Raw genomic sequence first — 16,063 nt, forward strand, 5'->3', positions numbered from 1 at the left:
ACACAGATATTTCTTAGACTGTCGATGACAACTATGTTTCAAAGACTGCTGTCATCAAATCACGACTCATACCTTTTTTTTAATGAACCCATCAAGCTTTCAGCTCGAATTTTTACAATTTATTTTCCCTGCTCTAAAATAAGGCCTACACATTAGTCCTATCTAATTAGCATATCTTCTGTAAAAACTGGATAATACAAGTCAAACTATGGCACAGTGATTTCATGGTGTGTGTGTGTGTGTGTCTGTTCAAACACACTGTGTGGTAGCGAGGTGGTGTGGGTGTGGCGTTACACCTCGTGTGGCACTGGGCAGCCAAGATAAGAGCTGATCCTATCCACGTTTCCCTTCTGCAGTGCTTGCCCGCCCACCCACACACACACACACACACAAACACACTCAGCCACACACACACACACTCAAACACCTACCGCAGTACCCAGCAATGCCACTGTAATCTCATTTTACAATCGCGATGCTCGGCGCATAAACCTGTCCTCACGTACGTAATCAGAGCCATAAACGCTGAGTTCGCCGGCAAAGTCCACATTTTAACCTCCTGGCATGTGACGCCCGGCGCACAAAGGCCGGTGGAAGTCTCTGAAAGGAGCCGCAGGCCCAAAGTGGCATCACTCAAGTCACTCCAGCACACAGATGTAAAGGTGAAAATGTGAGAAGAGAAGAGAAGAGAAGAGAAGAGAAGAGAAGAGAAGAGAAGAGAAGAGAAGAGAAGAGAAGAGAAGAGAAGAGAAGAGAAGAGAAGAGAAGAGAAGAGAAGAGAAGAGCTTACCTTCCTCCTCTTGTCAGACAGAGTTAACCTCTGGGTACAAACACACAAATACAATCCCTTCCCTCGAATTCATCAAGACTTTCATTGAAGCACACAAAGTAACACACACCCAGGCACACTTTGATGTGATCGGCCACCCCGATAGCGAGGCAGAGTTGACTCTCTAAGCCTCAAACAAAGTTTGGTGTGCACTGACCAAAACTGAGGGGACCAGAAGAGAAAGAAAGAAAAAAAAAGGCAAAGAGAACTGGGGGGAGCAACAGATAGGAGGAGGAGAAGAAAGAAAAAAAAAAAAAAAAAAGTCTGGCCACTGAGTGAAGTTTCGCTACGCTCCATTCAGGTCTGGCCTCGGCCCACCCCGCCCACACCCGAGATTCTTTCTCAGGGACATGCACACACCTTTTCTGGGTGGGAGAAGAAGCGGCGAGCTTAATTTTGGGAAGCCCCGTTTTTCTGTCTCCTGTTCCGTCTGGGTGCTGCTGCTTAGCTGCCGAGCAGGCAGGCAGGCAGCCCTGGCTTATCCCCCTTTTCTCTACTATCTTTTCTCACTTACTCATCCAATGCCCTCACAGATCCACCCACCGACAGGTGCCAGATAGCCACTTGGGCAATGCTGTCCATGTATCACTGTACTTGATTAAAATATATATATCTGATCTGGGAGAGAAAAAAAAAAAAAAAAAAATCAGATAGTTAAAGAATGTGAACAAGTAACGCTGTATATGTGAGAGATAGTAAGTAAGAGGATGAAATGCTTCCTTTGCAGGTGAGAGATGAGGGCTAAGTGTATTGGATGTGATTTGATGGTGGAGCCGAGACCATCTTTAGGCGTACAAACGCTATTAGTATCTGGTGTGCAAAACGGTCCACTCACTGAAAAGCAAGCTTGCAAAACGCCATTTAAAAGTGTCTGCCATCAGTCTTTTGGTTTGAAGTCCTAAACTATGGACACAACTGTCCAAATCTAGAGAAAATCATGAAACAAATTCGGGAGAGGGATGTGTGTCCATGCCATTCCACATGCTGACTGTACACAACACGTGTTGGTACAGTTTTTACACTTGATTGTTTTCTGGATAAACCGAACCATCGTCGATAATCATCCAAGCTTATAGCTCCATTGCATCCCAGCATGTTTAAGATCATTCCTTTTTCTCTTCCTGTATGGAAAAAGCCTGTTACAATGATTACATAACTGGATATCCATCATTTAAACAGCAACACTGTATGTTTTATTACTTTTTTCAATCTATTTTCCCATCCTTTGCTCTGCATGTGAAAATGTCAAATTTGTAAAAGTCTTACCTGCAAGTCTTATTGTCAGATAATAATTAGTAATATTCAATCCTCCTGTCCTGCTCTTTCTTCTGATTGTCTCCTTAAATGGCTTATAAAAGGTTGCTGTTTTTAGACCACAGCTTTGCATTATAAGACTTCCAGTACTAAATAATACCACATTGCCATGATAATAATAATGCTAGATTGCTAGCTCAGTCATCCACTCACATCCCTCCGCTTCCCCAACTCCGGCCTCAAAAGTGGAAATATGCAAGGAAGTACTGTGCTACTTCCTGTGCTGGTTTTTTGAACAAAGAAGAAAAACTGGGATTTTATTGGGGGGAAAATGACGTGGTATCGGATGATGCAATACACTCAAAAGCTCGGAGATGCTTCTTATCTAATTTCTTAAGAATCAAAAAGGCCGATTTCATTTGAAAAAGATTTTTTTTTAAAACTATACGTCTACATGTTTTAGGAATCTTGTTGTTGGGATTACGGCATATTCATTTCTTTACAATAACAGGACTGACTGGAAAACACTCGATATATTCCAGGTTTAGGTGGTACAGGCATTAAGCTTTGGATCCTTAAGATGAACTCAAAGTTGTTTGTTTGGACATTTTAACTACAACAAAAGCACATTTGGGCATTTTTCCCGAGATGAAAACACAATTTCGCTCAAGACCAGCTTCAACTTCGTCAGTAATAAAGAACAGAGAGAGAGAGAGCAGTTCAAGACTACTGAGCCTCATCCCTTAATTTCCTTGCCTTTATTTCCTTCTTTTTTTTTTTGACAAAGCCCTCCCCCATTCCTCTCACTTAGACCCCTTCCTAACCACACCCATAAACCCCCCCTCATGTGCAGACATGAGGTCAAGCTCCAAAGATCACAGAGAGAAGCCAGACAAGAGACAGAAAGACAGAGACCTAAAATCCTCCTTTCCTCCCAAAACCAGGCCAAGACCTCAAGCCTTCCCACCAGCTCCAGACCCCCTCCTTTAGCGGCGTTGTGTGTAGAGGAGGCAGTGAGCACTCTTGCAGAAACATCAGCCCAGGGAAATTCAAATGAGGAAGAAATGTGAGGGAGGCAGAGAGAAAGAGAGAGAGAGAGAAGGGAGAGCAGGAGCACAATAGTGAGAAAATAGGATAAAAGAACGAGATGGGAGAGAGTTAGGTAGGCGGGAGGAAGGAGCTGAAGAGGTGCTGAGGCTGCAGGTTAAGATAATGTGAAGATCTGAAGAGATTCGCGGGAAACATTTTTATTCAGTTTCTGATTACTCCCATCTCTAGCAGCCTCCCCTCCCTCTCATCCCGTGATGTTTTTTCCGTTTGTTTGTTTGTTCTTGGCATTAGTGTTATGACTGTTGGTATCCACGTGTATGTACACATGCATGCTGATTAGAAAATGGAATATTTTATAAACACAAATATTCACCCTTGCAAAAGTCTGAACACACACACACATATTAATACATAGTGCACACCAGGATACTTAAGATGCATCAAAGAGGCGGGCAACTGGGCCAACAGTGCCAGGAATGCTAAGAGCTTACAAGTATGTAAACATGCCGACACAGATGGCGCGCGCAGGAAACAGGTATTCACAGTTCCGGCCATTGCCGTGCCTGCTCCTTATTAAACGCGCGGGCCGGTAGACTGAGGGTTTTGAATGAGATTGGGCGCACAAAAATACTCACCGATTCCATCCTCCTGGACTCACACAATCCAGTGCACGAAAATAAATGCGAATAAATCAAATTTCCACATTTTGTTCGAAAAGTCTGGTACACACGTCATATACAGTTGAATGAAGCCACACCAAACCTCCGACTCACCTGTGTTGCTGCTAACCCCCCCTTCCAGGTTGAGTGAAATGGTTTGGTCTCCATCCTGATTCTCTTGACCCAGGATCATCCAGTTCTCCAGATCATCCATATCAGATGAATCAGATTCTGACTCCTCTGAATCAGAATCTGAACTGCTGGACACCACATGACATTGTTCCCTCTGTCTGGTTCCCTAGAAAACCAAACAACCATATATTAGCTCAATAAAAAAGGTTCTTATTTGCCTCTTTTTTTTTTTTTTTACAAAAATAATAATACCACCAATGATCCAACTAAACGTGTTAGACCTTTGTTAAACATTATCACCTCATTCCCTGATTTCCTGCATTGTACTTCTGAACAACGCTCGGCTAGAGCAGCTAGTCATTCACTTGCGCCGCTGCATGCTCTGCTGATTGCTGCAGGTCAAACATTACAACAGTAATCAGTAAAGTGGAACCGAGCACTGGGCCCCGCTGCCTGACGAAGTAGCAGCTACTACAGAAAAGATAAAATATTGTTTTAGTTCATTTGACACCTGCTACCAACCTAAATATTTCTGCTGATCAGTCAAAACCAAAACAGCAGCATGTCCTCCTCTATACTCCTGCACAAGGTTCTAAAATAATACGACAGAGAATCTGAGGTATTCGTCTGGCCTCCAAACTCCATAGTAATAAATCTGATGAGGTCTAACTCCATAACCTGCAGAGAGATATTCAAAGATTTTCTTTTTTATTTGGGTCTGCACCCAAACAGCTCCGAGATCTTTCAGCAGCATTAAGACCTACTTGACGCCAGACATGTCATCATAATATTGATGCTCTTCAGTGTTTCCCCAACCCAGTTCCTCCGGAAACACTGTCCTGCATGCTTTAGACGTTTTCCCTCCTCAAGCACACCTGACTGGATCTGTCAGTTTGTCATCAGGGTCTTCACAAGTCAAGGAAATACTGTCAATACTGTCAATTGTTCTGAAACACGCAGGACAGTGTACCTCAAGAAACAAGGTATCGGCATATGTTCAGCAACATATCTGAAGGAATTTGAATCAATCTGACCCTCCTTCTTTAAAAGCAGAAAAGAAATGCAGCAAGCAAAACTTATTTCAGTGTTATAAGACACTTGAGAGAGTTACCATCAACGAGATACAGTATTTGTAAATATCAACTTCGTGATGAATTGATGCAGACAACATTTCTAATATGGTCAGGAAAAATTTTACAGTTACGGTAATTTTTTTTTTCAAAACTCATTTACATCCTGTCATATAAGATCTGATATTTTATTCATTGTGGCAAACCACATTAGTAATGACAGATGTATAATGGTCACTACAGTATATTTCTAATGATCAAATCTTTTAGATTTATTATAAAACACAATTTAGGTTATATTAGAAAATAGCTAAGTATTATCAAATTCAAATGAATTGAGTCAAAATTATCTGTTTATACCTGCTGTGTCGGGGTGGAAGTCTGCAGTCGCTTCAAACTTTGACCTTTCAAGGCGCAGATCCCTGGATCATCATCATCATCATCATCATCATCATCGTCGTCATCGTCATCATCGTCATCATCCTCGGAGATGGAAATGACATCAGGGCCGGAGTCGATCACTATGACCTCCTCAAACAATGATGGCACTAACTTTGGACCTGTAGGTTCACTCTTCCTATTCTTCTGTTTCTCTACCTTCTTCTTTCGCTGCTGCCGGAAGTTGTTGTTAATGGATGATGATGGAGACTTGGGCTTATTTGTATTTTCCACTTCGCTGTCAGCATCTGTGGTTTTCTCCGGCGCCTCCTCTTGCAGCGCATCCTGGCCCGTTCCGTCGAGCTCCCTCTCCTCTCCGTCCTGCAGGCCCTCCATATTCCCGGCATTGGAGGAGTAGTGCAGCTGGCTGTAGAGGTGGAACTCCAGCTCACTGTTGGCTTCCGACCCTTCCGAGTCCGATTCATCCTCTCGGTAGAGTTCATCCTCCAGCTTCTCCCAGTCCTGGTAGGCGCTATACATCACCCCGAAGCACGCGCAGAACTAACAGACACGCACACACACCCCACCGATGTCCAGGCGGTCGCATGTGGAGGGCTGAATGTCGTCAGGGGCCAAAGTAAACTGCAAAGATACAAAACACAGAAAACAAGGACATTATAGCCATCAAACCTACTTAAATCTTGAAGTCACTTCATAATTCTGTAGGAGTACAACTGCTTGGAAAAGTAGGTTGTTGTTTTTTAGGCTACAACCCCAAATAAGAAAAGTAAAGATGGCATGAAAAAATGTAAGTACCGTATTTTCGCGACCATAAGGCGCAACTTTTTTTTTTTTTTTTTTTTTTAAATGTGCCGGGCGCCTTAAGAAACGGTGCGCCGTGTCTATTACCTGAATTACGGTAATGTAAGGCCGGCCACCATGAGAACTGTAAAAAGAGAAGGGGGCGGGTGAAGCCCCCGTGAGTTGCGACGTGAATGAGACCATCCACTGAGCTGTTTAATGCGGAAACAGATGATGAAAACTTTTAAGGATTTGCTTGATGTGTAAAATACAACCAAACTAAGTTTTGCTCCGCTCTATTTAAATAAGCACACTTGTGTGTGCGTGTTCTGCAGCGCGTGTGTTTTGCATGTCAGAACCGAGGATGCACCTGCCGTGGGTTTGCGGGTCCGATCGCCGCATCCCGGGGCAGATCCGGCTGAAGTGCCGGTGCTCTTACCCCGGGAGTCCCTACTACAAGTCCATGTGGGCTCCTCCGGTCCCGGCCGGTCGGAAGCGGTCACTTTCCCCGGTTAAAGCCGCGGCTGGAGCAGCGCGGTGATGCGCGCTGCTGCAGCCGACTTCCTGGTTCCCAAAGCGGTCCGATGACCTGGTTCCCGGCCGTTTTACGAGCAGAGATTTCTGGGGTCTGTCTCAGGTCAGATCAGCTTCACCCTCCGAAATTTGCAGCCAAATCTGTCGGTTAAAAACCCGGTACCGGATCCCGACATGCGCGGGTGTTTTTCGCAGCGCGACACACACTTACTGGTTTATGTGGCGCTTGCCTGGCGCAGCTGATGGACAGAAACTGTATGGGGATTTTTAAAATAAAAACTTTGCATAAGACGTTTCCAGCCGGAGTCATTATAAGGGTGAATGAAAAGAGGGGGCTGGATGAAAGGATGATGATCAAGAAGCTGAGAGAGGTCTGGAAATTCGGACTGGCGCAGCTGAATTAACGGAGCTCCTGTCGCATACAACCCGGTACCGGCTCCCCGACAGCGCGTGTGTGTGAGCGGGTCCAGCGGTCCAGAGCGGGTCCAGCGCGGCGGTCCCGGGACCCGGGACCCGGGACCCGGGACCGCCGTGGGACCAGCGCGGGGGGGGCCGGACCGGGACCGGGACCCGGTCCAGCGCGAGGGAGCAGACGGGGAGCGGGACCCGGGACCGCCGCGGTCGGGATTTTTAAAAGAAAAGCGTTCCCTAAAGAGACTTTTCCAGCCAGAGTGAAATGAAAAGGGCTGGATGGATGAAGAGATGATCAGTGGCTGAGACAGGTTTATGTGCAGCAACCCGGTGGTTTTTTTAAATTCTTTAATGCAGAAACAGAATATGAACCTTTGAAGGGTTTGATTGATGTGAAAAGTGAAATAAAATATCAAACTAAGTTTTGCTTCCGCTGTATTTTTAGCGCGTGTGTGTTCTGCAGCGTGCGTGTGTGCAGCTCCGTCTCCGTAGACGGCGCCTTTTGGGTCGGTGCGCCATATGTGTGTTTTAAAACCAAAAATGACACACAAAACTGAGGGTGCGCCTTTCCACACAGTGCGCCATATGGTCGCGAAAATACGGTAAAAGAGAAACTGTTTCGTTTTTTCATTTACTTTGATTTGGATTTCTTTGAAGCCAACATGAACCAAAGCAGGGGTGGAAAGTAACAAATTACATTTACTCATGTTACTGTAATTGAGTACTTTTTATGAGTAATTTGTAATTTTCTAAGTAGTTTTTGAAATATGTAATTTTTACTTTTACTCGAGTACATTTTGACCCAAGTATTTTACTTCGCTACATTTGAACCCCCTCACGTTACCGAGTACAAAATTTATGATGAAAATCTTGTGGGCATTTTATTTTGGTTTATTGTGAATAGCAGGATCCTGCGGGCATTGGGCACTTTAATTTGTGTTTGAATACTTGAATACTACTAAAATGATCATGTTACTGAGCTCAGCTGAGCTTTTACAAGTGTGGATGTGTACTTTAATATGCCTCGAAGTTAATTAAAACAACTTGTGCTGGATTTGATTCGTGACTCCTTTTTTTGCATTAAATAACTGAAAGTAACTTTTACTCAAATTACATTTTAAATGAAGTACTTTTGTACTTTTACTCGAGTAAATTTTTAGATGAGTACTTTTACTTTTACTTTGAGTAGGATTTAAGCAAAGTAAAGATACTTCTACTCAATTACAATTTTTCAGTACTTTTTCCACCTCTGAACCAAAGATATTTTTTGTTTGTCCCCCCCCCCCAAAGTCAACCGTTTCACTTCTAAATATACTGTATATCAATTTTTGTACATCAGGCCTGCAACGCAACTACAAAAACTACAAAAGCAAATGCCATTCCTGCTCAAAACACAGAAAAGTCACACTGTTGGTGTGGGATTTTCTTTTTCCCCTTCAAATTTCTCCACATATTCTCCACTGAGAACCCACATTAATTCTGCGTCATTTTCATTGCTGCATTTTAACTGTACTGTTGTCAGTGTTGTCGTGTTTTACAGTTTTTTACACGTTTTTACTGTGTTGCCTCATGGAGGATCAAAATACTCCGACATAATCAGTTCTAAACTGCATAAATAATTGTGGCCTTCACAATTTTCTAATTGCATCAGAAATATCGCAATCGCTATTACAAATCTATAAATATTTCATCCCTGTGAAACTGGTCTGAAAAAAAGATCACGGGGTGCAACTTTTTTCTCTTTCTTTTTTTTTTTAAAATGTTTTTGTGGCACTACTTTATTGAGAAAGTAGGTAGACAGGAAGCGGGTAGAGAGAGGGGGGGGGGGCATTGCCGTATAGAGCGACAGGCCGGGACTCGAACCTGCTCGAGCCTCTACATACGGCACCCACTCAACCGACTGAGCTATCCAGGGCCCCAAAGGGTGCAACTTTTTAAGGATTTGGGATTGCAATATTCTTCTCCGTCGAACACCGCTTTCCATTCTTGTGATGGTAGCTGATCATGTTGGGAGTCATGATGGCTGGAGAGCATCTCAGATTTTTTGTAATAAGTTGCAAGAGTAGTCTGTGTCAGACCCAGTAACATTTATGCACCACTTTCAAAAGGAGCTCAGGTTTGATGTGCATGCAGGCAATTTTGAAATTAAAATCAAGATTATTATGATTTTCTATCCTGGTGTTAAAGACAATAAACCATAGTCAGCCATGTTTTGTGTTCAATTTTTCCTACAAAAGAAAAAAAAAAAATCATTCTTTGCACATCAAACTTGTATAATCCTGTTGTAGTGGCAATAAATGTACTACTTATAGTCCTAGCAAAATATACTAAATCCAATTAATCAAACTAGTAAATCTGGTTTATCATCAGGGAATAACTGTGAGTTTTGTTCCTCTCTGACATATCCATCACCTCTTCCATCTACAGCAAAGAAATGGATACACGCCAACTTCAATTACAACAGACTTGCTTCGTGTTCTGAAAACCTCAAGACCTTGTTAAGAAAGCCGGGAGTGCATGGTTGAGCCGCACTAAGACTTCAACCTATAGCCGCTTTCATCACGACCGCGCTGATATAGATCAAGATTGATCAAATTGTATCACCTGTCTGGTGCTGATTTCAACAAACACTTAACGAGACAAAATCCAGGCTCTCAAATACTGTGTCAGACACTGTTAGATCTTTTAATTACTACTCTGCAAAACGCCGTTTTGTCACCATTTTTCCCCTAACACTCACACAGACACACACACACACACAATGGACGCAAAAGGAGCACCGGCCCATTGCTCTGTCCAGTCCTGCGTGTCTGTGCCATGATGGCTGGAGATGATTGGCTCCCAGGCCACACACACTGTATAAACGCCACGCTACACAGTCACAAGCTGGCCACCGGGGATTAGAGGGACAGAAAGCAGAGTCTTACGGGCTGGTGAGAGGCGACAGTTATGTCTTCAAAGTTTAGCACCGAAAAGGGAAAGGGAGGCGATAAATGACCCGACTTTGTTTTAGAGTGGAAGAATGTGATGTACTTGACTTAAACCCCTAGAAAAGTAATTGCCAACTGACAAAAGGTGATTTTATTTAATCTGCCTATTTAAAGCTCAGGAGTGTCTGGACTGTACTTGATTAACACAGCCAGACTCTTGTGTTAATTTTGCTGCATCTATTACGACGGACCGATAAACCTCTGAGCCAAAGAGCGTTTTATCAGAGAATTTTTTGACATGTCACTCACATATAAGTGTAAATTACGATGCCGTTGGGGCTGAATTTACTTTGGATAAAGATGGTGATTGTATCATAAAAATGCTTTGGTGATAATCACTGAAATTTACAATCTCCTGGTGTGATTGTAAGCGACGGAAATGTGATTGCACCATGACGAACAAGCCATTTTTTGTTGCCATGATGGAGATAGAAAAGGCTCGGCAAAACAATTCCACTACATTTAGATCGCAAATTACTGCATATCTATCTCTACAGAAAGAAACTACAACAATGTTCACATCAATGAGTAGGAAAAGACTAATAATAAACAGTCAAGGCTTTTTTTTTTTTTTACAAAAAGAAAAAAAACTACAGAAACTCTAACTACAACCATGTATGTCGTACAAAATATTTATACTTAAATTGACACAATAGCAGGGTCTCGTCTGCTTAAGCATTTTCATATTTCTTGTTAAATCACTTCCCAATAAAACCCTGTCCGCTCTGATGGATCAGCTGCACACAGGCCTGGCCAGGCTCTACCCACTACTATGGCAAAAAAAAGAAAAAAAATCATGGATTCTGGGAAATTAAAAGCTCTAAAATGCGACTTAAAATGTTTGCAAAACACTTCATTCCATTGCTGGACCAGATACGGGTAAACAATTGAAATACTGTGCAAGGAAAGAAGTGTTGTGTAGTGCTGGCAGGCTCAGACAGGAATAATGAGAAGACGGAGAACATGCCTGTAAAGTGTAAGTGTGTTACTGTACCTCAAGACGAGTCAACTCACCCACGAGAATTAAAAGTTGGTTTATAAATGGACTCTCAAACTCACAAATTCACACCTCAACTCCGCCAGCCGCAAACTAGTCAAGGAACCTGATCAACCAGAATGAGTGGGCACACGCCAGTGCATACATAACATATTTGGACAACTTAATATACTTCTGGAGTGTGGTGCCTGAGTTTTTCTATGCCTCCATATGGCAACACGGTTCTTAGTCACATTTTTTTTTGCTAAGAATTGAGATTGTCATTCTCTTGCACACCTTTTCTTTTTTTTTTCTTCTTTTTTTTTAAATTGAAAAATGTATTGTAATGTCACAATAAAAATGTCACAATTCCCACCCTGGTCCTTGATTCACACTATAGAACAGTGCAGTGCCATTCAATAATAATTACTATAATTACATTAGATTGATATGCTAATATTCTCCTGTTCCAAAAACAATCCCTCTTGAATTTATTATAACGATGATGTCTATGTAACTCTTGATATTAAGTAACTTAATTGCATATTTCTTTACTCTATTTTTTTACATTTCTTGACTTTAATGTTGTTTTTTTTTGTGTAAATAATGGCTTTTTTTGAAAATGAGAAGGCTGACTTTGTATTATTGATATTATTAAATAAATAAATAATATTCAATAGCTCTGGCCCAGTACCAGACAAAAAAACAGGCCAGTACAGCACAATTAATTTGCAGGGCGGTAAGGGGTGAACATCTCCATCCCTAGTTGAGCTTGGAGCGGCTGCTGTGCGAATCAAAAGACTGTCTTGAGAATGCTACGGCAGCACTGGCTGCTCACTGAGAAAGGAGTGAAAAAGATACACGATGCATTACAACAGTGTTTCCCAACCCTGGTCCTCGGGGCACACTGTCCTGCATGTCTTAGATGCTACCCTGCTTTCAGCACACCCCGATACAAGTAGCTGTGTCAAAAACAGAGCTGTCCAGACCTTGATGACAAGCTCGTGACGACTGTTAATTTGAATCAGGTGTGTTGATCCAAGGAGACATCTAAAACATGCAGGACAGTGTGCCCTGAGGACCAGGGTTGGGAATCACTGCATTACAGTCTCCAATTAAATCTGAAAAACTGGCTAGATTCGTCGCTAGAGAGTTCTTTGAACTCCTTAGATATAGCATCAAGGATGCCAAGCCACTGCAGTGCCGGAGGGGGCTAGCTCAACAAATGAATCAGGTTGATGTAAAGGTGCTTTGTCATATGTTGAGTGAGAAGGCAACTACAATGCAATCCTTAGGTGTGTGGAAGAGCGTTTGAGAAACTCTAAGGCAACTTGTAGGAAAATAGGAGCAGTTCTTTGTGAAGCCGCTTGTGAAATAAAATGCAGAAGAATTGCTGTCAATTGGAAAAGAGATTGCGATTTTTTTAAACAATTTATTGCACAGCCCCCAACTCCCTTTTAAATATGTTGCAATGTTTAAGTCAGATTAGAATTTTACAAATAAAGCACATGATCTTTATAGGGATCCATGATATAGGACAGATAAATTATTAGCCAATATGAGAGGAAAATTAGTTAATTTTAAAATCGGACCAATTAGTAAATTAAACCTGAGAAATAGATCTGACGGATAAATGAAAAAAATGAAATTGCTTGCTTGGTGTCATCTTTGAAAACAGGCCATGTTGCACTCATCGTGTCATCCGTTGTCCCTTACTGGCAGGACCCCAGCACGGCCACATGTCTGCCTGACTGGAACACCAGCGCTAACGCACCAGGCTAGTTTAAACTGAATCGGTGGTGGTGGGTGACAACACCACTGCTGTTTGTAAAGCATGTTCAGCAAAGATTCTCAGATGATGAAAGTCTTATATCTCAAGTGAAATGTCAGCAAAACTATATTGATATAATATGAAGCAGCAGATAGCAGCTGACGGCTGAAAACAATAATACGGAACATCAATGTTCCCTTTCAGCTTTAAAAGAGCAAAAAGGATTCTTGACACAGCAAAGATGCTGAAGTCATAAATGACAGTGACAGAACTCATAGCGCTTACTGATAATTCTCTAAACACTTTTAATTTTGGACGCAATTCTTTATTATTTATTTATTTGGTGAAGACACTACCATGCATTTAATTAAATTACATATTATAAAAAGCATATGACTTAATATGAATTCCTATCTTCTCATTAGGAATGGGCGATATTTTACCGTTCACGATATACTGTCAAAAAAATTCCCCACGGTCAGAATTTGTCATCTCGCGGTAAAAATGATAAATTCCCGTTGATTAAGTTTTTGTGTAAAGCCGGATTTATGGTTCTGTGTTTAATCGACGCACAACGTACGTGAAGGAAGGAAGAAAGACAGAAAGAAAGACAGAAAGAAAGATATGAGCCTGAAAGAAAGATAAATTCCCGTTGATGAGGTTTTTGTGTAACAAACATGGCGGATCTGAGTCATTCCAGTTTTGCAGTACAGGTGGTTTCATTTAATTGGTTTTTATTAATTCAATTTAATTGGTGTAGTTTAGTAGCATTTTGTATTCTTTTAGAGCAGTGATTTGGGGGCTCCAAAGACTGAATGTGGTGATAGATTTATAGTTAAAAAGGTGGAGTTAAATTGGTATTTTTTCTATCGTCATTTTAATCGTTATCAGGATAAATGCCAGAAATTATCGTGATACATTTTTTAGTCCATTTTTTAGAGGGATGCACTTACTGTTTAAATCGTATGATGTGATGTATTAGTGCATTTAATTTACCGAATTCATGCGTAAAATGTTTAAATTACAAGTGCTGCCTTTTTTTCATTAATAAACCAACTTGAATCTAATATACTAGTTGCTCTAGATTCTTTGTGAACAGTTACAGCAGATTTTTGTTTCAACCACGTGACCTGTTTGACATGACACAAATCACAACAAAACAAATACTTTTACATGAACCTCAAAGTACAGCAAATATGCCAGTACATGAGTAATCATTTACACATATGACCGGCTCTACTGTTCCATTTCATTATAACTATATAATGTGCAGCCAGCAGTGAACATTTTTGTTTAATTTGGCTTTTTTGAGCTTGATGTGTGAAACCAAATCCCCACTGATGCGTCACTTACAGGAGACTTTAAGGGATAATCTATGCAAACCGTGCCACTGCTTTAAAAGTGTCAACATGCCAAATGACTGTGTTAGAAGATATAGACAAAATGCAATGTCAAACTAAGCAACATGTATCTTTTTTTGTTGTAAAAAGCTGCGCACCCCAGTTAGCACGGCGTTAGCCTCGACCGGCTAACAGCTCTTTAAACGGCTTTAAAACGCATAAACTACAGCTCCCCCCGCAGAAATACAAAGAACTGGGATAGAGACGTTAAATTGTGACCACTTGGTGTGATTTTTCTTCAGCCCCACTGAGCCTGTTTAGCGTTTTTCCCACTTGAAAAGCACGTGTTTATGTGCAGCCGGCCGGATGTAAACAAACAGCCAACACGCACGACAGGAATAAAACATGCGGATTTAGAGCATCCCCACTTGAAGCCACCGCTGTGTGTGTCTCATGTTGAGGGTAGGGTAGCAGGAACTCACCTTGACGGGTAAACTGGGGGGTTTTCAGGAGATCCGCATCCACATGGCAGGAGAAACCGACCAACAACTTCCGGGGTCGTCGGAGGAAAATAAGTTGGCCGACCGAGACGTTTCACTGGGACAAGCCGAGGCGGCAGGAGCTGCAGGAAACCCTTACAGACTGAATTATAGAATTATTATGTGCAATAAGTTCCAAACCTGACCAAAAACACTGTTTGCTTGTCATCATTTAGCCTTAATCCTTGAACTTTTATCATTTTTTCATTTTAATTATATTGTATGTCAGTGTGCATTGGTCTCCCAGTTTTTATTTTTTAGTTTATTACCCTTATTTTTCAGTCAAAATGTCAAAGCACTTTGTATTTCATGTACCTGGATGAAAGGTGCTATATAAATAAAATTTGATTGATTGATCTTTTGCAGGCCTGTGCGAGTTCATTGTAAAACATGGAATCACAATAATTATTTTCTATTTACCACATTCAACATTTTTTATTAATTTTATGTTTGTCACTGAAGTTGGAGCATACTTTCTGAAGGTCAAATTCTTTTCAGTCGGTTTTTCAATAAAGTAAGTTGTAGAGGAAATAACTTTTTTGCAGGAAAAATGTATCAAGATTTCAGTTTTTGTTTGTCTCAGTTGCATTTTTTTTTTAAATTTGATTATGAGACAGACTTTTCTTTCTTGGTTAGCCTTTCTATAAATAATGAAATGAGACCTTTAGTTGTAGACCTCTCTGCTTAACCTTAGACAATCTGAGGACTTAACCATAAATGTATAAAATACAGCACAAAATTCTTTGCGTTTGATGATAAAGATCATTGATTATAAAGATAGATTCTAAGGTGGAAAGAAAAAGTGGTGCAAACAATAAAGAGAAGCAGAGCAGCTGAAATAACATATTAAAGATTTATTTTTCTTTAAATGTACAGAAATAATATACAGTATTAAGATTATTGGGGGAAAAAACAACAGTTATTTAGAAATGTATCTAGTTCAAGTCTGGCTAGAGAACTTTGCCTTCTGTTACCCTTTTTTGTCTCCTTTCCCCTTTGCTGTCAGCTTTCTACTGTCACTATATGATAAGTATTTGAAAAAAAAAACAAAAAAAAAACAACTGTAATCCTCTCCACAAAACAGAATCTGTAATACCAGTTAAGGGCCACTGTTATGAAAAAAAATGCCAGCTTTTGGTGGATACTGAAATACATTATGAGAAACTGATTACACAATGTCATTTCAAAAGATGACAGTGAATAGTTAAACGGGATGCTTCACTTTTAACAAATCATACTTCTTTCTGCAGACAAAAGATTTTCTCAGGCAGGCTCCCGCAATGTTCTTAACACCACAGACCATTCTCGATTTGATAAACGCTTCTTCAG

The 16,063-nt window shown here is 41.1% G+C and overlaps 1 protein-coding gene across 1 annotated transcript in view; it reads right to left on the reverse strand.

The window, feature by feature from the left end:
- The window catches only part of zcchc7 (zinc finger, CCHC domain containing 7), a 68,217-nt gene extending 53,463 nt beyond the window's left edge, over nt 1-14,754 (reverse strand). The window contains exons 1-3 of the mRNA XM_061711333.1: nt 14,678-14,754; nt 5,355-6,014; nt 3,907-4,090 (exon numbers count right to left, since the gene is read on the reverse strand). Of these exons, the coding sequence (XP_061567317.1) occupies nt 3,907-4,090; nt 5,355-5,912 (742 nt within the window). The 5' untranslated portion in view covers nt 5,913-6,014; nt 14,678-14,754. The remainder of the gene's footprint in view (nt 1-3,906; nt 4,091-5,354; nt 6,015-14,677) is intronic.
- Nucleotides 14,755-16,063: the final 1,309 nt, after the last annotated feature.

The sequence above is a fragment of the Cololabis saira genome, chromosome 1 (assembly GCF_033807715.1).
Source record: "Cololabis saira isolate AMF1-May2022 chromosome 1, fColSai1.1, whole genome shotgun sequence".
In the NCBI taxonomy this organism is placed as follows: domain Eukaryota; kingdom Metazoa; phylum Chordata; class Actinopteri; order Beloniformes; family Belonidae; genus Cololabis; species Cololabis saira.